We start from the raw sequence: 21,208 nt of genomic DNA on the forward strand, positions 1-21,208 counted from the left end.
CACACAGAGCTAGTAAGATACTTATAGCCATAGCTGATTGACACAAATTGGCAGCCATCAGCCCTTGGGAACACTCATGCACACACCATATTCATACTGGCAAAGGTAGGTGAAGTGCTTTGCCAAAGGACGACACAACAACAGTCTGCTAAAGCTATTGCCATTGCTATTGTTGAACCTGGTATTCCAGGTCCAACCCTGCTTAGCTTCAGATATTAGGCAAGATTGGGCATTTGTAAGGGAGAATCCAGTAAAGTAAAAAGTAGGTAGCGTGGCATTATGGTCCTGAGTTATGCACTAGTAGGGCTTAGGGATGGGCATGATTAGTCAATTAATCGATAATTGATCATTAAGAATTTCATCGATTACGTTCATTTTAATCGACAAACCGAATGTAGGTTGCTGTGCGTAGCGTGACCAAACAGGGGTCTGTACATGTAGCTCTCTGCACTCAGATGGAGCGAGCAAACACAAACAGTCAGGCAACGTGCCGAAGCGCAAATGCATATTTAACGATGACTTGTACAAGAAATTCCACGCTTTCCGTTCTGGTCGGGACAAGTGTGAGACCATGTGCACAGTGTACAAAGCAGCACATATGTTTCAGTGTCCATTGGGAAAAAGCTCACCAGAACACCGATAATATGAAAAAGCTTTGCCAGGTGAGTGTAGCGCAATATCGATGACGAGTCCCCCACATCCCGTCCCCCGTACGGTGTCCTGGTTTTGACAAGCACAAATATGGTCACACTAACTTGTATTCCACTGAGTCGTGTCCTTTACTCTCACAGAAGGTGAACCGCATCAGTGCACAAGAGCTGTTTTTTTTCTTCGCTTAGTTTATGCAAATTAGCCATGTAGTTTTAAGTTTGTTTCTGTGAGAGTTGCGCAAAACTGCATTAAACACATTATAATCTCAAACAGGATGATGAGTGGTTACGGTTTATATGTCTTAAAGTTTAATTTATTTATGCAGATTAGTAGTGCAGACAGTAATAATAACGATGATCATTTTAATATAAGAACGTTAATGATTAATCGCTAATCGATCGTTAGTTCTCCTGATGATTGATTAAGAAAATTTAATCAAATGCCCATCCCTAGTAGGGCTATGTGAACTCATTTTGGACACTTTAGTTTTGGTAGTAACAAATAACTGCAATACAATATTGCAGTTATTCAGATATCAATATTTGATGTTGGTTAACTGCATAGAGAAGGAGATTTGAGTGCTGAAATGGTATTACCACCTACATACAGGCAGTCCAACTATTTTGCTCTGAGGAAGACAACAGTCTAAACATGAAAGATAAAAAAAATATTTTGACAAGACCGACTGCTGTAACTCACAAGGTACTGCTGGTCGGGGTCCTCGGAGTGTAGCAGATGGATGAAGCGTCCCACCAGACTCTGCTCCTCAGCAAAGTCCTCTGGGTCTGGCTCGTCTGACGGCTGGTCAGGCTGGTCCTGGACCAGCGTCGACACCAGATTTAAGATGGAGTCCACCTGCAAGGAAGAGTCAGAAAATAAGCATACCCACATAGCTCTGCTGCTAGGGCTGGGCAATATAGCATATCTCAAGAATTCTGTAAGTTCTTCACTTCTTGTCTCTATTACAACAGACAAAATATATAACTTCTTTTAAAGGGAACATATACAAAACACCTTTTATAAGCTTTTATTTATGTTATAAGAGCATTCCCTAATCATTAGTTAGCTCAAAGTTGTATTTTTGTTAACTGCTATGGTACAATGCCACTCTGAAGAAGCAAGGCCCATTAGTTCTGCAGTTTTAAACTGGAAGTCAATGGACTGCTTTCGATTATTAAGCCTTAAGATCAATATAGCATTCTTCACTGTAAAATAATGATCGAAGTATGGTATCCTTTATTACTACATACCAGAAAAAACATAATAGCTATTCTTCAACTATGGAAGCAAAACCATAACCCACCTGTTCCTGGGCTACAATGGTGGTATTGTAGTCCAGTGTGTTGCTAAGTACGTAACAGCTCATGTTCTTGCGTGACTCGTAGTCGAAGTACTCGAAGAGAGGGGGGAAGTGCTTGAGCTGCAGTACAGTCAGAATGTTGTTGTAGGAGTCCACAGGGATCTTCAACAGTCGCATCAGCTCTTTGGACACGGCACTGCTGGTCGCTATGCTGAGGGACACGTCAAAGAGGAGGATTTTAGAACAATGAAAGAGCAATTGTTGAGCCTACAGTATTTTTTACAAAAGAGATGGGACAAGATCATGTGCCACACGATCTTTCAAGATAAAACTGAGAAAAGATTGTGCCCACATCTAGAAAATGATTTTAAAATTATTTAAATTTCTGGTCCAATTGTCGACATTTTAGATACAACTTAACAGAGATGATTTTTGAAATCTATAGTATAAAATAGTATAGTATAAATATAATATATATAAATAGTATAAAAAAATTTAATGGAAAAAGAATAATAAAGTAATAATATAATACATCAAATTTCAACTTTTTTTTTTTCAGTTTAAAATAAATAAATAAATAAATCAAGCTAGGAATTGTGTCAACAAGTAAAAATATCCAAAGAAGTAGCTCTTAGTTTCACAGTAATTTCAGTAGCGATACAATCAAAACAAGTCCTGTAATATTATTAGAATTAGTTGTTAGTAATTTCTCATAATATTGGCAAAAACATGCAATAAAATGGAAAAAACTATCTGCACATACTGTTCCAAGTTGAGTTTGTTGAAGATCTCCACCGTGCTCTCCAACACTTTGTCCACATAGTCCACGCGGTCCGGGTAACACTTCATGGCCAGGTTAATGAGGGACACTTGGAGAGACACCACATCCTCTGAGGGCATGTCCTGTCGAGACTGGACACCACAACAACACCGTCAGTACAGATATGAACGACAGTAAAATGTAATGCGAAAATTGTATTGCAAGTTATGGTCACACATGACTTACTCAAGAAAGATGTCAAACTAAATAGGTTTAGACCTGCCTGTTTAGTTAGGCCTGTCAAATTTTGGATTGCTATATAATGTTTAAGGAGATATATTACGAAAAGTAAGCTTAAATGAGCTTTAAACCATGTTATAAATTGTATTCCCTCATCATTGGCTTAGAGTTGTATTTTAATTGTTTCATGCTCAAAAAATCCCACTGTATTTATTCGTGACTGTTAAAAAGGAAATTGTGGGTCATTGTGGGTTTATTTGTGTAGTACATGAAGCATTCAATAATATCCAGTGTTTCAATAATAAAAGCATGTGAATGTTTTCTGGAATAAATAAACACTTTCCTGCAATGGACCTGTTATTTTGTATAACTATATTACAGCATAATAACCTATATATACACACTATAGTTTAATACCAAGTAAATGTGAAAGCATATGTCCTCTTTAAAAATAAATACTACAATATTAACAATAAAATTGAAGACCATTGGATGCCATAGATACCCACATACATCCATGAATCCCCTTTTCTAAATGAATCACAAATAAAACATGAGCTGCAATAAATTAATAGTTTATGTGTCTTACCTGAATGACTGTGGCGACTTGTTGGGAGAAGATGTCGAAGAGTTTAATCTCTGCTGGAATGCCTGGGCCGTCTTCTCGATGAGCAAACAGGGCTAGGCTAAAAATGGATTATACAGTTATTAGGAAATGTTGTATGAAATCACTTGTGAAATCACCATTTATTGTGATGAATTTGTGGACTTATGTACCGGTCAATAAGGGCGATGATAATATTCTTGACATTGACGTGTTGGTGCAGCTCAGCACACGATCGCAGAAAAGGGTTTAGTGTCTGAAGATGGAACTCATCAGGGAAAACCTGAGAGACACATTAACCAGAACATTACAGAAGGAACCAAAGACACAGAGAGATAATGGGTCCTGTATTACGAGTGAAACAGATAAAGACGTGGAGCAGATATCGACTGAGGGCATATCTCCTGCATAGTTCTAAGACGAGGCAGACCAACACTGTGGTGCATTAGGTATACCTGATAGAATTGTTGATGTTTAATGGATTACTGACTTTGTCTCAACTTGTTTTACCCAGGAGACTTAACAGTGAACAGCAATGCATTAGTAAAGACGAGTAGACAGTCAACAGTAAGAACTGTTTGCATAAAACTGCTGTTTATACAACACTGTGTAATGAAGGTATAAAGAACAGGAGTCAAAATTCATCAGAATTTCTCTATGGCTGTTTTTTAGTTAAATAAACATGTACATCAACCCTTGTGAAAGTCAAATATGCAGTGTATTTGCGGACTATATGGGGAAGGCAGAGAGTATTCATGCAAACACACAGGCTTTTGTTTGGTCCTGTCATACCTGAATAATACACTCCATCAGATACTCCTGAGCCAAGGAATCTCTGCAGTTGACCACCTGCTCCAAAACACCAGGGAGAACAATCTGTGGAACAAAGCTGTGTCAGAGATCTTGGAAGATTTTTCAAGATGAAAGAAAAGGCAACTGCTGATATGAAAGAGTGATTACACAACATACCTGTTTGTACTTTTCCACATTGACGCCCTCCAGCTGGCTCAGGCGTACCAGGTTGGTGCCGACCAGAATCCTGAGTTCTTGGCGCTCCTTCTCCCTCTTCTCTCGGTCTCGGCTGTGTCCCTGATGCTGCATTCTGACCCATAATTTATTCATCTCCGCAAAGTTCAAAAGGACAAAGTCAACAGAGTCAGTAATGTCCCCAGTCATCTCCTCTGAGCCCCTGGGAGAAAAAGGACATCTGTGAGTGAACTCATTATATCACACATATACATGCAAATACATGTGGTGTGGTCATCCATACTCTAACTGCTCCCCGTCGTCAGGCAGAATGTTCCGGGTGCACTGCAGCAGGTAGTTCCTGAGGAACAGGCCTCTCAGAGGATGCTGCACACCTCGACACATCTCCACCAGGTCCTTCAGGATGTCCTTCCGAGACTGAGGGAAGGAGCGCACATAGACCACGCCCACTGTGATCAGGAGGTATCTACAACAGACAACAAGCAGTGTGGTGGTCAACAGTGTATTAACAAAGGGGATATATGTATAATACATTTCTCTTTATTTGAATTTTATGGTGGACTACAGAAACATGACCAGAGAGAGCATTGACTCACAGCCTGGGAATGATGTTGCCTGCATACTGCACCAGCTCGTACAGATCTGCCACCTTACGCCCTTTGGCGAACTCATCAGTGAGATACACCTCCAGGTAGTGGAGCTCATCTGAGATGGCCATGTCTGGAGAGCCTCTGTTAAGAAATATTAATCTGAAACACTTCAACACACACTATGGATTGAAACAGAGAATATGTGTTGTGTGAATCATTAATGACAGTGCAGAGCAGGAAATCTTAAGGATACAGAGCTCATAGTAGCTCTTTGGAGAAAGCATGGACGTCCTCAGCTCCCCCAGCATGTTAGAGGCATGCTTCAGAGCATCCATCAATTTGTTCTTGTCCTGTGAAAAGAAACTATTTACACTAGGCAGTAACAACAGCACAATGCTACCACTAGGGATGTGCAAAAATATCAATATATCAATATACCGTTTAATGTGATGATACAGTACTGATATCGTGGACTGCTGTATCGATATATCAATATAAGAGCAATTTTTGGTATATTTTACTAAACTATTTTGTTACAGCACTACAGTTTTGTTGATTATTCAGAGGAAGAACTCATTATGCAATACATTTGACATTTTCAGTTTTGATGAGTAAAATGTGTGTGTTTCATATTCACTTTGCACAAGAAGTGGTTTCACAAAAGCTTTTAGTATCACAGCCAGGATTTAATCTTTATTGTTTATTGAACCACATCGAATCGGTTTGAAACATATCGTATTGAATCATATTGAATCAAAATCTCACTGTATCAAGATATGTATCATGGCCTATGTATCGAGGTATGTAACATATCTGCAACTACTTTAAGGTACGCAGTAGGCCGACTAAACCAAGAGTATTTTCAATGAAGTGATAGAGTAACAATACTGATATTAGTTTAACATTTGAAAATCACAAACTAACTTTCTAGCCCACCTAGGCTTGTTTCTGTTGCACTATGTTTCTGCAATTTCCTTAACTACAACTGTAAATGAACACATTCACTCTTTGAAAAGGGCCTTGAGGTTTCAGCAGACAGTGTATCATTTACCAGGCATCGTTTCATCTGGAAGGACTGAACCTTGACAGCTTGCACGGCCTCATCCAGGAGCTTCTCCTGCTCATCCTGAGGAGACTGTGTGGTGGGCTGCAGCAGACAAAGACACAACCATCAATCAGAAAAATGCATTTAATTATTTAACATACTGAGGAAAAAAAAGATGTAATTACAATACATGTACATGGAATTACAATTACAGTTATGGCACAGTAAATGAACTACAATAATTCATGGGAGGGTAAAATAATAGTATTATCCAGTAGTACTCTTTCATATTCTCCATTTTTATCTTATTGGATCTGAATCCAGGTTGAATAAACTCACTCTCAGATATATATAGCAGAGCAAATATATTACGCTGTAGGGAAATGCCATGATAATAGAAATCTGTATAATGTTACACCCATAGCAATGATGAAGATATGGGAAGCCAATGATTAATACTTTCAGGAGAGAGCAAATTTCCTCCTCTATGAAATGGCTCAACTCCACAGCACATAGAGGAGAACAAACCTAGGTTGATATAGTAGGCTATTTATCATGACAGGCCTACACAAACATGACAAATTTTACTTTGCGCTTGACAGTCTGAACAGTATCTTCACTTTTGGTCATGCTGCATCAGCATAGAATCAGCAACATTTTGGCAAATGTGAAAGTGGACTGTTAAAATTACAGTATATATACTATATACTATATCCTCTCCCCTTTAACCTACTTTCCAAAAACTGAGGTTACACCATGTTTCCATGTTTCTATAGTTTGAACAAATTCAGCTGATCATTACATATGTTGAAATATCTTGAACATATGTTTGGCACATAGTTCAGTTGGATATTTAACTGACAAACTAACATTTGTACATGTCTATACTTCAGGGCTAGCAGTTTTTATGCAGACTAAACAGATATGATAGTAGTTCAAAAAATTGCAGCATTTGTGATTTCCCAACTGCATCCATTCAAATGATTCATCTTGCTGCCCTAATATTAAAATTATATATGTATTACACTATATATACCTCTCCCCTTTAACCTGCTTTCCAAAAACTGAGGTTACACCATGTTTCCATACCTTCGCAGTTTGAACAAATTCAACTAATCATTAAATATGCATATTAGAATACATAATAACAATCTATTAATTCATGATAAAGGCTGAACATATGTTTTGCAAATAGTTCAGTGTGACAAATACCCCAAAACATACGTAACTTCTTCACGTGACAGCACTAGACCTGTATTTTCTTGACACTTGACAAATGTATGACCGACCGTACTAGACTCCGCCCTGTTTGCGTTCTAAAAATCATTCATAATCATAATTAAGAAGCATGTACGTATCGTGCATAGGCCAATATAGATTAGAAAACATGTTACACTAGCATGACAATCTTCTAACATCTTACAAAATACAGTACAAGTTGAAGGCTGGGTCTGTTTGGCTAACGGCTAACACACCCGAGCTAACTACTCTTCGTGCACTCATTCCTTCATAATGCTGCACGATCCGTATCACATATAAAACACTAGGCCCTTGATATCAAACTGACCACGTTGCTGCGACTAAACATGCCAAATAAACCAGCGTATCGCACAGTTTTTGACGTTTAAGGAAGTAGCCAGTTTTTAGCATAGCGGCTGTCAAAGTGGAGTGAGAACAGATGCTGCTACGGACAAGGAAGTAAAGATGCCTGCACGATCGGTTTCGTTAAAATAGGAATAAATAAACATTGGTAATGCGTTCTTGTAGTCCTGTAATGCATCTTACCATGATCACAAGTGGAGATGTAGCAGCAGTGCAGTAGAATTTTCTGTCATGTGACCTGGTTTGGCACAACTACAGCATCACAGGGAACAGTCGCTTCCTTTTCCTCTGCCAGATCTGACCCACTAGCGCCTCTCAGCATGCACAAGCGGAACGGCACATTAGAATAAATAAAAAGTAGTATGTTGCCTAATTATTGATGGGCATCAGTTAGCATCTCATCTCTTAAAGGTGCACTATGTAACTTTTTGGTTGGGGATCTGTCAGTTTATGTCACTGCTCTGCCTGGAATGTTCCACAGTATGACATTAAACAGCTCTACTTAATTTTATTAAATTACAGGTGTTTTTCATAGCTCAAAATCCCCTCTCCACAGATCTGACCTGTAACTTGGTCTGGTTTAGTCTCCACGATGGTACAAAAACATAACTAGTTTTGTTTTGTTTCATTCACGCATGTTTAACACACAAATCCTAAATATCTCTTCTTCTCTCAAATGAAATCCACTATGTTCCACCTTGTGATGTCATGTGGAAATACAGGATTCTGTGTTTTCAAACTTCAAACACATTCTCTAAAATCATGGATAATTTCAACCCTGGAATTGTCATTATCTAATGAACCATCACAAGGTGGAATGCATTTTGAGCTTTGGAGATGCAAGCAGATTAATAATTAAGGATTGCTCCAATATGTGCTAATGAAACAAAACATTACAACATGGCTTAAAGCTCACAATAATCAAATCTGTGTAATATAGGATCTTAGCAGTCTGCTTGCCACAGTTTGAGAAACACTGATTAGAAAAAACAGAGGTGGGATTAACAAACAGCATGAATTAATAGCAAGTTCTCAAATTTACAGATGTCAAATCGCAGATGGAGAGTGAATTAGCAAGGCATAATTGCAGAATGAAATTAGATTTCTTCCATACAATTCTTCAGTCTTCCTCTTCAAAGAACAGGCTCTGTTATGACAGTACATGAAACATATCAACAAAAATACACTTTTAGAAAGATTTATTATAAAAATCCAACACAAGCATGTTTAAAATGCCCATATAGTGCAAAACATTCTGCTAAGAGCATATGATAGGCCACAGTACAGTGTTGGAAAAATGTTCAGAAGGGTTGAAAGATTAGGGAAAATGTCAACCGGTAATTGCAATTACTCTTAGATTTATAGTTTCTGTTTTAATAATACTACAATACAATTCTGTTCAAAGTTCATATTGTAACTGCATCCAGAAGAACTGACAAAAAGACTGAAATATGAACTGACAAACTAATACAAGATTCACATTTCACAACATGTGAGTTACCAGAGTTAGCAGTTTTTATGCACAATCAACAGATATGATGGTAGTTCAAAAATGGCAGCCTTTGGGATCTGACAATTGCATCCATTCATATGATTCATCTTGCAGCCCTAATGGTCACCTCTCAATTGCATTTGGAGAAATCAAATTCAGTGTTCAACTTCAGAGAATAAACCTAGTATATGGTTGCTGACAAAGAATTATCAATGCTCTTCCTGTTTCAGATTCAGTTGGGCACATTTCATTGGGCCTTCACTTTAATGGCAAGTGAATGAACAGTTGTCTATGAAGGTCCATGTTGATGAAATAAATATTCCAAAACATCGGTGGAGTTACGTAGGCCTGGTAGTGACATTTACTTTGTGTTCATTATTATTGTGGTTTGGCTGTAGTGTCCTTCCACTGACGAACAGGCCATGAGCAGGTTGACCAGAGGGGGTCTTGATGTTTTGGTGCAGGTAACCGTTATAAAAGTCTGCAGCAGTCAGCCGCTTTTTCAGCAGCACCGACCGGAATCCAACCCAGCCATCCTGGACAAAACAGAATACAGAACTTCACACAAAAGATGTTTTAAGAACACAAAGAATACAAACTTAATCAGCGTAAGCTTGGAGCATGGATCTTTAGTAACTAGTACAGGGAAGTTATGCTTTATTATTGGCTTTGTTGGCTACCATTGTACTTTGTGTAGTGTACTGAAATTATGTTCGACTGATGCAATTTTTCTTTTACATTATTTATTTAAATTGAACAGTGAAGTTTAATATGAAGCTTACAACAAGATGGCTTGTAGTTTTGGCAACTGATTTGATCTAAATAAACCCGGTGAAGGTGTATGAACTTAAAACAATCTTCAATAGCTTGCAAAGAGTCAGACCACCCAAACAATTTACTAGTAGTAATGTCCTATATAAATGCATGACTGACCTTACAGCGAACACTGAGAATATTGGACTCTTTCAGATAGAACACAGATCCAGGCACTAGTTTTCCACTACCATCTGTAAAATATAAGCAAAGATACAATTTAGCAAACAACCAATAAATAGTCATTCATTTAGTGACAAATAACGACTGCAATAACATTCAAAACTGTGTCATAATGTAGTTTGTACATATTTGGATTTAGCGTGTTTAAAGTGTATTCCAGATGTCATTTACCTGGCACCACATTGTAACACCTTCCCACATAATCTAAGAGTTTGACGGTCCTCCCCATCCATAATGTTCGCAAAGGGATCTGAGGAAGACAATATGGTTACACTCTACTACAGCCTGTCTACATTTTACTATTATTATTTACTGACATAATCTGAAATGATGGCATAATCATTTGACAGATTTTGAACACACTCTCTTACCCGAGATCCAATAGCACGAGATAGACAGTCAATATTATCAACGGTCTGCTCCTCCCACACCAGCCAGCTTAAAGATTTGCTAATTTTGGGGGCTGACACAGAAAAGGTATTGAAATATTATGTTGCAAAAATAAAAACAATGTAAGTTTGTATTCATATTTAGGTTAACTTACCAAATGTAGCACCTGTCGTACTCTGCTCCTTCTTATTCTGTAGTTTTTCACACAAGTTCTTCAGTGTGTCTATAAGCTAGTCACAAAAACATCCTATGAATGAACAGTTTAAAATACACAGGTACAGATGTTTTCCTTACACCCTTTGAAAAACTACCCTGAAAGTGTATCTATAGATAAGATATAATAATACGGTCAGCTCTATTACAACCATTGACTATGAAATCATAAACAATGTGTAAAATCAACCAGCTGTGTTTTTTTTTGTTTTTTTTTGCCTTGTCCCACCTCTATTATTTGCCTGTATGTAACTTTTTCTTTGGGGAGTCCTGCTTGTTTCTATGGATGCACCATTGCTCTGCCTGGAATGTTTCACAATTTAGGACATTAAACTATACAATTATTATGTACAGGTGGTTTTATGGCTCAAATATACCTAGAAGAAGCAGCATTCTGACAGTGAGCGAGGTTGTCCATTGATCTAACGTTTGTAATTTGGTCTGGTGTGGTTTCCATGAAGATAGAAAGGTGCCATACTGTTTACATTTAAATACTTTTAATGCCATACTGTGAAACGTTCCAGATAAAGTAATAACATCTCCATGGAGAAAAGCATTTGACAGACCCATTTAATTAAACATTTCCCCAAGTGTTACTGTGCCTTTCTTTTGTAAAGCACAACAATTATTGGATTTTTTTTTTACTCATGCCCAGAACAATAGTTAACTAATTAACAAATCATTCATGAACCAAAAATAAAGGTTGAATATTAAACTTACCATCTGTGCTCCTTTAACAGCTAGAATGTCCCCAAGTTCATCTGAGGTGAGTTTCTTTTGGATGTGATAAATTTCCTGACTGAGGATGGGGCCTACATCAAACCTGGAACATTGTCACATATCAGCATTCATCTGTTTTTAAGGAATATTCTATAAAAACCTTTTGTCTTTTCCCAACCTGTGAGGGCGAATCTGCATCACTGTGACCCCGGTGACCTCATCTCCCTGCATAATGGTGTGAAAAATAGGTGCTGGTCCTCGCCACCGTGGGAGCAGGCTAGGGTGCACGTTGAGAATCCCACTGTAAATGACAAAATATAAACCCTCAAGATCAAACATCAAACTGGAGTACTGAGATGTAAGTATTGAGATTATGTATGTTATGATTATGTGTGTTTTAAAATTAAGATTTAATAGTAGTTAGTGCAGTTTTTTAAAACACAGAGGAAGACAGAAGTGCTGAAACGTTGAAAGAACAAGAATAACATGCATTTTGGAACGTGTTTGTAGAGGACTAAAGTTGAAGGGTTAGCATGTTTATACAGAATAAGACTCCATGCAGACGGCATTAGATCTCTATAAAGGATATAATAATAGTACTTTTTGAAAATTGCCAAATGAGACAATTATAATTGCTATTTAGATTTGATTTTTTGAACTTGTATAATTTCTAATAGCAATAAAGAAATACTTTCATATTTTGGATGTTTAAATAGAACTTTTCTCTGTTTAGGGTCAATGTATAAGAAGTTTATTATATTCAAACTGGCTGTACCTAAATGACAGTTACTATGTAGATCTGAAGTACTCAATTACTCACAAGGGAAACTTGCTGATGAGTTTTTGTGGAAGTAAACAGCCGAAGGAAACCACGACCCCCACATCAAACTGCCCATGGCTGATGTCCGGGGGCCAGCTGTGCACTGGGAGAGAATTCTGATGGGCAAACCTTTTCACAGGGACATCACCCGATAGAGTCACCACTTCAAGAGTCTGGACCACAGGGTCACTGGATTTTCTGAAACACAAACATATTTAAATTCAGAGGAAGTGATGAGGGTGGACAAAGAAACAATGGAGACCGAATAAATGCTTTCTACATTGGGATAAGGTGACAAAGTTTAAATTGTAAATTGATCCCTATGATGATGTGATATTTTGGTCACAGCATCATATCATGACAGACTATTTTTCTATTTAATGCTGATGCTGTCTGCACAAAGTCACAAAAGCAGACACTTTTTCCCAGTTTCCTCTCTTATTGGTCAGCCCCTGTAAACCTTTGAATGATTAACTGTTGGATTTTAACCAATCACAGTGAAGAGTGAACTTTCAGAAGAAGATTACATTATTTACCTTTTAAAGAGGAGCAAATATGAAGTGTACAATGAAGTGTGATACATAACACTTTCATGGTGGTCAACCTACATTACACTGAAATGTGATGCTGCTGAGAAACTTGATAAAAGTTCAATTTAACAACTGGACCAGGAGCAGCACTCTGATGAGGATACATGTGTGAGTAAGAGTGTCGTCAGTGTGAGAGAGGAGAAGTCAGAACAGTACCTACTGCTCGACAGCACTTTGAGTGACTCTACTGCGAAGTGGTCAGTGCCGAAAAACAGCACGCTCCAGGGGGGTTTGGCGGACTGTGTGTGCCCTCTCCGCGGGCACAGCGGCCGCCACTGCTGGAGCTGGCTCCGGAGGAGTTTGACAGCTCTGCCACAGGTCACCCACATGGCTCCGGCTCAAGTTTGTGGTGTGATCGGGTCAGCGCATGGCCGGGGTGTTTCTCATTGAACACTGTTACAAAAGAATGAAAGACCCACTCCTGAAGCTTATATGATTTCAAATCTGCAGCAGTCAAAATAGTCCCATGTCAGTGATGCGCGGCGCCATGTTGCATTATGGCTCTCTTGCCTTCCAAACAATCTACTGCAATGTAAATTTATTATAGCGCCACCTACTGTGCAGGAGCAATTATTATTAATGTATTCCCCTTAATAGTCGTGCGTCTGCGCTTCTATGCATATTCATGCTATTTGATGCAGTAAAATCGACGATCAAGCCAGTAGGACTCGACTAACCATTCTAAACAAACTCTTGTTCGCACTGCAGACAAATATCTGTGGTACTGTTCCTTTAAGAAACGTTTTGCGACAGCGACGTTATTACGACAGTTAAGTTTCATTACGTTTAAACAACAACATGGCTCAAGCGGCGCACTTTTCAGGCTCCGAGGGTGTTTCAGGGGAAAATGCAGGAACTTCAGCCGCGGAGGGAGGCAGCGGGACACCGGGGACAGGGGGACAGGACAACCCGGTGTGTCTGATCGTCCTGGGCATGGCGGGTTCCGGGAAAACCACGTTTGTTCAGGTAATGAATAGCTGTGGGGGCTAGTGATGTTGACCAGAGCAGAGTAGTCTGACTCTGTACTCTCTCAGTACACCTGCATATACATTACTTTCTCATTCTCAAAATGAAATGTAAAAAAAAAATAGATAGGGCCTAATCCTTTGGCCCATACTAAATGATGAAATGAGATTGTTCTTGGTGCTAATTCTTTAGATTAGTATTTGGCTACTTGTTGTATCTGGTGTTTGTGAAGTTATATTTTCCTGTGGTGGTAGCCTACTTGACAAAAAACATAAAAAGTGATAACATTATTGCTCCCACAGGATTAGTAGGCCTTGTATTGTTGTGACAACACCTGTATATGTTCTGTTTAATGCATCCTACGTTTGATCTCTTTTCTTGTCTTTCTCCAGAGGCTGACAGCTCATCTCCACACTCAGAATGCTCCACCATATGTCATCAATCTGGACCCTGCTGTCCATGAAGTGCCATTCCCGGCTAACATTGGTGAGGAGAAACTCAATTCAACACACAGGCTTCCATATGTTCATTTCAAAGAATCATGTGTTTTTATTTTATTACATAAAATTAAATGCATCGAAGCACCTGATTCATACTAACATACAGATTATTCTTTCACAAAACCTTTCACAAAGGTAAAATTTTTCTTGAGTTAAAGAAAGTATTGAAACAAGTATATAAAAAAGCATGGATATTAATGCAGTGCTTTGTGTGTGCAGACATCAGAGACACAGTCAACTACAAAGAGGTGATGAAGCAGTACGGCCTTGGACCAAATGGGGGCATTGTCACGTCTCTCAACCTGTTCGCAACCAGGTTTGATCAGGTGAGATATTATATATGAAACTGACCTCATCTCTTGTCTAAAGTCCATCCATGTACAGACACTGAAGACAAGACAGGTTAAGTGTCTTGACAGATCAGTACTGATGGGACCCAACCAGCTCAATTATGGAGTCCCTGGTTATACTAACATAAACTTGATGTACATTTTGTGTTAATTTTGAATATGATTGTGATCTTCGTCTTCCTGTTCAGGTCATGCAGTTCATTGAGAAGAAAAAACACAATCACAGGTGAGTATATGGGCACTTTGATGAGAAAGCCCTTCTGGGGTTAAAATCCATTCTGATCAACACATCGGATCATCCACTGGTGGAATGTTTGGAATAGTAGTATTTCAGAATAGTAATGGACTACATCACCTTTCCTATTTACTTTTCTATCCCTTTGCTTAGCTTTATCTAGTGGGGATGGGGCTGTGTCTGCATGCCAAGTTAAAAACTGATCCACTGTCTCCTGTTTGTTAAGGGTTTAAATTCTGTGTTGCAATTAATTTGATATAGAAATGGCATGTTGCTGCTAATAGATCACTGTTAGTAATATCTTGTGAAACCTGTAACCTTTGCCCCTGCAGATTTGTGCTGATCGACACACCGGGTCAGATTGAAGTATTCACATGGTCAGCATCTGGCACTATCATCACAGAGGCTCTGGTAGGTGTATTTTTAATCATCATCACAGAGGCTCTTGTAGGTGTATTTTTAGGATTATACAGGTCATGCAGCAAAAGAGAGAGAGAAAAAACAAGATCTCTTTTATACAGTCACTGTAACATATTAGTAATGAATATATATCATAATAAAAGTGATAACAGTGCACCAAAATAAAATTTCAATGTAAAATCCCCTAAATAAAACTGCAAACACAATTATGTAATAACTGTTTTTGTATTCATTTGTATGTGATATTAGAGATTCTGTTTTGAACTTAAATCCTACTTGTACCCTGTACTGGCACAAGTCACTCCAATTAGATTTTTGTATTTTCCTTTATTAATAGGGATTATTTTTAAAGGTGAACTTCTGTACCTTATATGTTTCCAGGCCTCCTCTTTCCCCTGTGTAGTGGTTTACGTCATGGACACATCTCGCTGTGTCAATCCTGTCACATTTATGTCCAACATGCTGTATGCCTGCAGGTATGGACTGTCCCATGCAGACCCCCTCCCCTTAACTAAGCAATAGTATATTCAAGCATGATGAAGCTTGCTTCATCATGCTTGAGGCCATGAGGCTGATTTATCTCATGGATCCATTTAAAGACATTCGGTATATAATGGATATTCTTTCAAGACTCTCAAGGGAACAGTTTCAGAAGATGAGTATTACTAGTCGCACACCTAATCCTTATAGCTGCTATTTTTATACGCAACATTTAGTTTGGAAAAGTAATGCTATCTAGACTAAAAAAAGATTTTGAGAGCAGTACATTTTCATTAATCAATGTCAGTGAATAAACTTGGGAAGTAGTTTTAGGTTGCACCAAATGTAAGTCTATATGTCAGATTGTTTACTTCTACACATGGAACTGCTTTATCACCTTTGAAAAATAACTATTCATTTGTATTGGGTTGGTGAGAAAACGTTGAGCCACAGATACTGACAATTCCAGCATGTCCAGCAGAGGGCCCCCTTTGAAAAGTTTTTCACATTGTTCCGAGGGACGATTTAAGTGCTGTCAGTATTTGGAAGAATGCTCAGCACAGTATTACACACTTCTCTTGTCTTTCTCTCCAGTATCCTCTACAAGACAAGACTACCCTTCATAGTGGTTTTAAATAAGGTGCGTTCTATAGTTTTGCTTTTCTCCTGTTACCAATTTCAATAGAAAAATGTGGTATTTGTAATGTAATTATATAGTAGCTCTGTTGTAGTTAATAATCCTTACCAGACCCACATCTGAATGTCTTTGTTGCATTCCACTTTGCAGACGGATATTATCGACCACGGCTTTGCAGTGGAATGGATGCAGGACTTTGAGGTTTTCCAGGATGCTCTCAACCAGGAGACCTCATACGTGAGCAACCTGACCCGCTCCATGAGCCTGGTCCTGGATGAGTTCTACACCAACCTCAGGGTAGGTCCCACAGCAGATCCCTCAGCACCCCTCCCCCCTTGCTCTCTCCTGACCCTGTGTGTTTATAGGTAGTGGGGGTGTCTGCAGTCACAGGCAGTGGTCTGGAGCAGCTTTTTGTCCAAGTGGAGGAGGCAGCAAAAGAATATGAGAGGTTAGACCACTCTTGCTTATAAAAATGCTAATATCTTTTATACTGTCGTTAGCTAAGGAAGAAGAATTTACTCAAGATAGAGACAAAAGCATGGCTACCAAACCCTGGTATCTTAAGAGCACCAGTGCCACATCTAAATGGTCCTCTTGATCATTAATTTCCAGCGCCATTGGTGGTCTTAATGTCACACATGTATGTACACAAATATGAGTGTGAAACTGAAGTCTCTTCTCATAAGCTATATCTTATGCACATGACCTGTTGACCCTGCTTTGACTTCTTGGCACATACGGTATCGGATCATTTCCACGTTTGCTTCCCTTCATCTGTGTGCGAATGAGCAGAGCCTTGGCTCTGATCAGCTGGAGCGGCTGTGGGGATGACTTCGACAGCGCACATCGGTGACACATGGTCCACAGGCACACGCTGCCCTGAGTCATCTGGCACATCATTTCAGAACACAGACTGTAGGCTCCTCAAGCACCAAAAGAACATCATGGGCCATATATTTTGTCTATAATATGAAATAAAGCTGGCTACTGCAATGTAATCTAGACATTAGTAAAATATAAATTTCAGTTAGCTATTACTAGTTAGTAAGCTAAAAATAGTTGAAAGTTGAAAGTAAATCATACATAAATGTTTCAAAGAAGAGAAATTAATTAATTTATATAGTTATAAATTCTAATTTGTATTTATTTATTTTGCTGTAAAAGTACCGATAAGAGTACCCTTAAATTATCGGATCAATAAGAAGTAATGATATATGTATTGATAAATCCATATAGACATGTGATATCAAGGACTAAGGCAAAGTGAAAAAGCACAGACATGTACAGCACATATCTTGTACTTAAATACAAATATACAGAAACAAATGCTTGAGGTATTTGAATTTTTTTGTATGGGAAGAGAAACTGAACTGCTGTGTATTCTCTTCCTCAGGGAGTACCGTCCTGAGTATGAGCGGTTGCGCAAAGAGTTGGTAAGCATCTGGAGTTTGTCAGTAGTTATTGCTGTGTTCTGTTCTCACTGTCCTTTATGTTGTATATCCTCACTGTTCTTCATCTGTTACCTCTCTCTGTCCCACCATCTAACTATCCTCTGTCCACTGTCCAGGCCCAGGCTCAGAGCAAGAAGCAGCAGGAGCAGCTGGAGCGCCTCCGGAAAGACCTGGGAGAGGTCAAAGTCACCCCAGCAGTCTCCACAGGTAACACTCATCTACACAAGTACAGCTGAACACATGCAGACAGATGGCATTTTCAGTGTTTCCTCTGATCTTGTGTCTACTGCAGAAGAGGCAGACATGGCTGGTCCCAGTGACCTGATTCTGACCCGAGGGCACATTGAGGAGGACGAGGAGGAGCCACTGGATAGTGACACAGACGACTTGGACCACACTGGTGAGACTCTCCTCTTTCCCAACATTATATTGTATAGTACCTTCATTTCCTGAAGACTGATCCGAACCTTTACCGTAGTCACTACTCCCTACCCAAATCCTTTTTTAACCTATATGTGAACCGTGTTATTTATCTATTAATAAAGAATTCACCTCATAGATGATCTGGTCAGATTACTGATGTAATTTACAAACAAAAGGGAAATTGTTTCAAGAGGTATTATATTGTATGTAATTGTACAGTCTTCAAAATACAACAGTTACTCTAAAAATGAATATCTCTAGGTATTTTTGATAATCAGGTTTCTCTTGTGCATGTAAACATACACACAAAATCTGAATTCTGATTACTGCGTTATCTGATTATTTTAATTATTCTAGATTTTTTACTGTTCATGTAACTATATCCACCAACATGTTGTTTTACAGCCACTGAGGAAAGCAAGGAAACTGAATCCTTTGGAAACTTCCTGAAGAATAGGATGGAAGTGGTACAAGTGAGAAACAAAAAGTGTGCTCCACCGGACGGTTAGTGAGACCATCTGTGCTCGCAGTCTGTCCCCACACACAGAGAAATACATGGAAGTTTGTAATCCTTCTGAACTGGTGATTCCTACTCTTCGAGCTTAGACAGCTTTTATATTAGCTACAAAAGATTCTATTTTTGTATTTGTAAGTCTTATTATTATTTATTTTTTTGGTTTTGCTTTCATGACCTGGTATTGATACTTTGTAGTGACGTCTCGCTGGGAAGGGTTCTGCATGTATGTCTATGGAGGAATGTACAGCAGTTACCATGGTGACACAATGCACCCTGATAAGCTTTTATATGGTCTGAAAATTCAAGAAATGTAAACAACAAAAATAAGGGTAGATAGCTTGTTTCTGTAATGTTATTTGAAAAGGTTTAAGTACAAAATTTGTTTTAGTTCCAGCTAAATTGTGTCTTTATCAGATTAAATTTGAGATTAAAGTGTTACTTGAGTGAAAGAGCATCAGACAGAGCAGTGCCTCCAGTTGGCATCACTCACAAGGAACACTGACGACATCAGCTGCAAAGTATCAGTTAATGTTACCTGACCTGTTGTGATTTGTCCATGACTGACCTCCTCCCTTCCTCTATACCAAGGTTCAAAATTCCTCTAATAACACAATAAGAGTAAGGCAGTATTGGTCGGGATGCAGGAGCTGTTTTTGATTTGTGCGGGTGACACATTGTCAAGAAGGATTGCATCTCTCTCTCTTCTAAAGTGAAAATAAATATCACTTTGACTTTTACATTGTGTTGCTTTTTATTACCATTATTACCATTATTACCGATAGAGTTAGGGCTCTGTTGTATGATTTCATAGTGGTCACATATCCATAATCCTGCATGTACAGGTGCTTTGGGGAAATCAGTATTCCCTATTCATTTAAAGGTACACTACGTACTTTTCTGATGGGAATTAGCTACTTGCTTATCTTCCGGGTCATGTTATTGCTTTGCTGACAATATTGCATCAAATCTATCCTTTATCTGTATAGCATCTATTCAATTGCAGATGTTAAAAACATGTAGAAAAGCATGCATTGTTACTGTAAGGACGCCTCTCCAGATCTCCTGTCACTCCTATCTGCTTGCCCCCACAGAGATAAATATGTTTCATTCCATACTGAGGAGCATTCAGTGCAGTAGAATGTATGCAGGCTGAGAGATTTTTTTTTGAACCGATACTAGTATCCAATATTTGTCTTGTTGTTATGGCTAATAAGCGGTATTTGCTGATACTAATAACGAGCTTTTAAAATCTATAGTACAGACCAAATTTAAGTTATTTTGTAAACTTCACTATAACTTAGAGCTTATGTAAAAAATAATAATAAAGCATTTTATCTGATATAAATTCATATTATCACTCATTCAGACTGCTCAAAAAGGCAAATCTGATACACTGAGGACAATCTGGGAATGACACATGGGCACATACACACTGGGGCATGACACATGAGCAGTGCAGAAAAAATATTGGTGCCAAATTTTTGCAAAATGTTAGCCTACATATCTAGCTGATACTGGTATCTTGGGAAATCCTCTGATATCTCCAATAACCAGGACACCATTCGTACTATGCAATGCAATACCACTGCCATGGACAACCAGTTGGAAGACCGTACATCAGAAAAGTTGCATAGTGCATCTTTAAGCAGGGATTAATTTATGTCCATAGTATTTACTCTATGGCTGCTATTACTAAAGCTTCTAATAATACCAAGTATCCTGAAAAACTTCGAGTGCAGTTATTATGTTCTAAAACATAATTATAACAATGACAAGGTGCTTAATAGTAATTTTTCTAGTAGACATCTACCACTAGCTTGTCTTCACTGAGATGTCATTGATTTGTGTGGAATGTTCCACCATTTGGTGTTAAACATCTCTATCTTGCATTCATTTACTTACATGAAGTCATGAAGTTCCATAGTGCACATTTATGTAAGACTCCCTTTCTCTTTTTGTGAGTGAGAAATCGTGACACTAAATACCAGCTTTTCACTAACTTGCCAATACTGCTGTTATTTTGTTTTTGTAAATCCCAGTCCTGCTTCCTGACAGTCTGTAGGCCGCAGTGAGGATGTGGGCGGTTCTTTTAAAGCATTTGGAGCGATACAACGTGACTCACACGAGCGGATGAGAGAGGGAGAGTGGGCAGTGGGCACCGCACAACACTCTACACTTTCATTCACACAAAACAGGCAGACTGAAGCAATATGGGACTGCAATGTTAAA

General features: G+C 38.6%; 3 protein-coding genes across 3 annotated transcripts in view; 1 reads left to right on the forward strand and 2 right to left on the reverse strand.

Annotated features, from left to right (window-relative positions):
* vps35 (VPS35 retromer complex component) overlaps window positions 1-8,093 on the reverse strand; it is a 13,688-nt gene extending 5,595 nt beyond the window's left edge. Inside the window, exons 1-12 of the mRNA XM_055154703.1 lie at window positions 7,963-8,093; window positions 6,184-6,279; window positions 5,386-5,482; window positions 5,139-5,262; window positions 4,826-5,008; window positions 4,525-4,744; window positions 4,348-4,431; window positions 3,729-3,838; window positions 3,541-3,637; window positions 2,715-2,863; window positions 1,955-2,162; window positions 1,351-1,506 (exon numbers count right to left, since the gene is read on the reverse strand). Coding sequence (XP_055010678.1) covers window positions 1,351-1,506; window positions 1,955-2,162; window positions 2,715-2,863; window positions 3,541-3,637; window positions 3,729-3,838; window positions 4,348-4,431; window positions 4,525-4,744; window positions 4,826-5,008; window positions 5,139-5,262; window positions 5,386-5,482; window positions 6,184-6,279; window positions 7,963-7,965 — 1,527 coding nt within the window. The 5' untranslated portion in view covers window positions 7,966-8,093. The remainder of the gene's footprint in view (window positions 1-1,350; window positions 1,507-1,954; window positions 2,163-2,714; window positions 2,864-3,540; window positions 3,638-3,728; window positions 3,839-4,347; window positions 4,432-4,524; window positions 4,745-4,825; window positions 5,009-5,138; window positions 5,263-5,385; window positions 5,483-6,183; window positions 6,280-7,962) is intronic.
* An 868-nt stretch (window positions 8,094-8,961) lies between these two features.
* On the reverse strand, window positions 8,962-13,507 carry mtfmt (mitochondrial methionyl-tRNA formyltransferase). Its single transcript, XM_020927508.2, has 9 exons — window positions 13,157-13,507; window positions 12,411-12,608; window positions 11,769-11,891; window positions 11,591-11,693; window positions 10,812-10,887; window positions 10,639-10,730; window positions 10,439-10,517; window positions 10,205-10,278; window positions 8,962-9,807 (listed from the first exon to the last, which is right to left on the reverse strand). The coding sequence occupies exons 1-9, from the start codon at window positions 13,327-13,329 to the stop codon at window positions 9,610-9,612; spliced, it is 1,116 nt and encodes a 371-aa protein (XP_020783167.1). The 5' UTR covers window positions 13,330-13,507; the 3' UTR covers window positions 8,962-9,609.
* A 265-nt stretch (window positions 13,508-13,772) lies between these two features.
* Window positions 13,773-19,716, forward strand: gpn1 (GPN-loop GTPase 1). Its single transcript, XM_020927500.2, has 13 exons — window positions 13,773-13,966; window positions 14,359-14,452; window positions 14,686-14,792; window positions 15,005-15,042; window positions 15,384-15,462; window positions 15,853-15,947; window positions 16,546-16,591; window positions 16,739-16,885; window positions 16,954-17,036; window positions 17,982-18,021; window positions 18,156-18,246; window positions 18,332-18,439; window positions 18,868-19,716. The coding sequence occupies exons 1-13, from the start codon at window positions 13,799-13,801 to the stop codon at window positions 18,969-18,971; spliced, it is 1,200 nt and encodes a 399-aa protein (XP_020783159.1). The 5' UTR covers window positions 13,773-13,798; the 3' UTR covers window positions 18,972-19,716.
* The last annotated feature ends 1,492 nt before the right edge of the window (window positions 19,717-21,208 follow it).

This window comes from Boleophthalmus pectinirostris, unplaced genomic scaffold (assembly GCF_026225935.1).
Source record: "Boleophthalmus pectinirostris isolate CB_2022bp ecotype Guang Dong unplaced genomic scaffold, ASM2622593v1 HiC_scaffold_19, whole genome shotgun sequence".
Classification (NCBI taxonomy): domain Eukaryota; kingdom Metazoa; phylum Chordata; class Actinopteri; order Gobiiformes; family Gobiidae; genus Boleophthalmus; species Boleophthalmus pectinirostris.

Excerpts from the sequence above, each read along its gene's own strand:
- mtfmt (XM_020927508.2), bottom strand. The coding sequence starts at position 13,329 with ATGTGGGTGACCTGTGGCAGAGCTGTCAAACTCCTCCGGAGCCAGCTC. Across the intron at positions 11,892-12,410 it reads CTCATCAGCAAGTTTCCCTT|TGGGATTCTCAACGTGCACC; the intron begins GTGAGTAATTGA and ends TGTCATTTACAG. Across the intron at positions 11,694-11,768 it reads ATGCAGATTCGCCCTCACAG|GTTTGATGTAGGCCCCATCC; the intron begins GTTGGGAAAAGA and ends ACAATGTTCCAG.
- gpn1 (XM_020927500.2), top strand. The coding sequence starts at position 13,799 with ATGGCTCAAGCGGCGCACTTTTCAGGCTCCGAGGGTGTTTCAGGGGAA. Across the intron at positions 14,793-15,004 it reads TCGCAACCAGGTTTGATCAG|GTCATGCAGTTCATTGAGAA; the intron begins GTGAGATATTAT and ends CTTCCTGTTCAG. Across the intron at positions 15,948-16,545 it reads AACATGCTGTATGCCTGCAG|TATCCTCTACAAGACAAGAC; the intron begins GTATGGACTGTC and ends CTTTCTCTCCAG.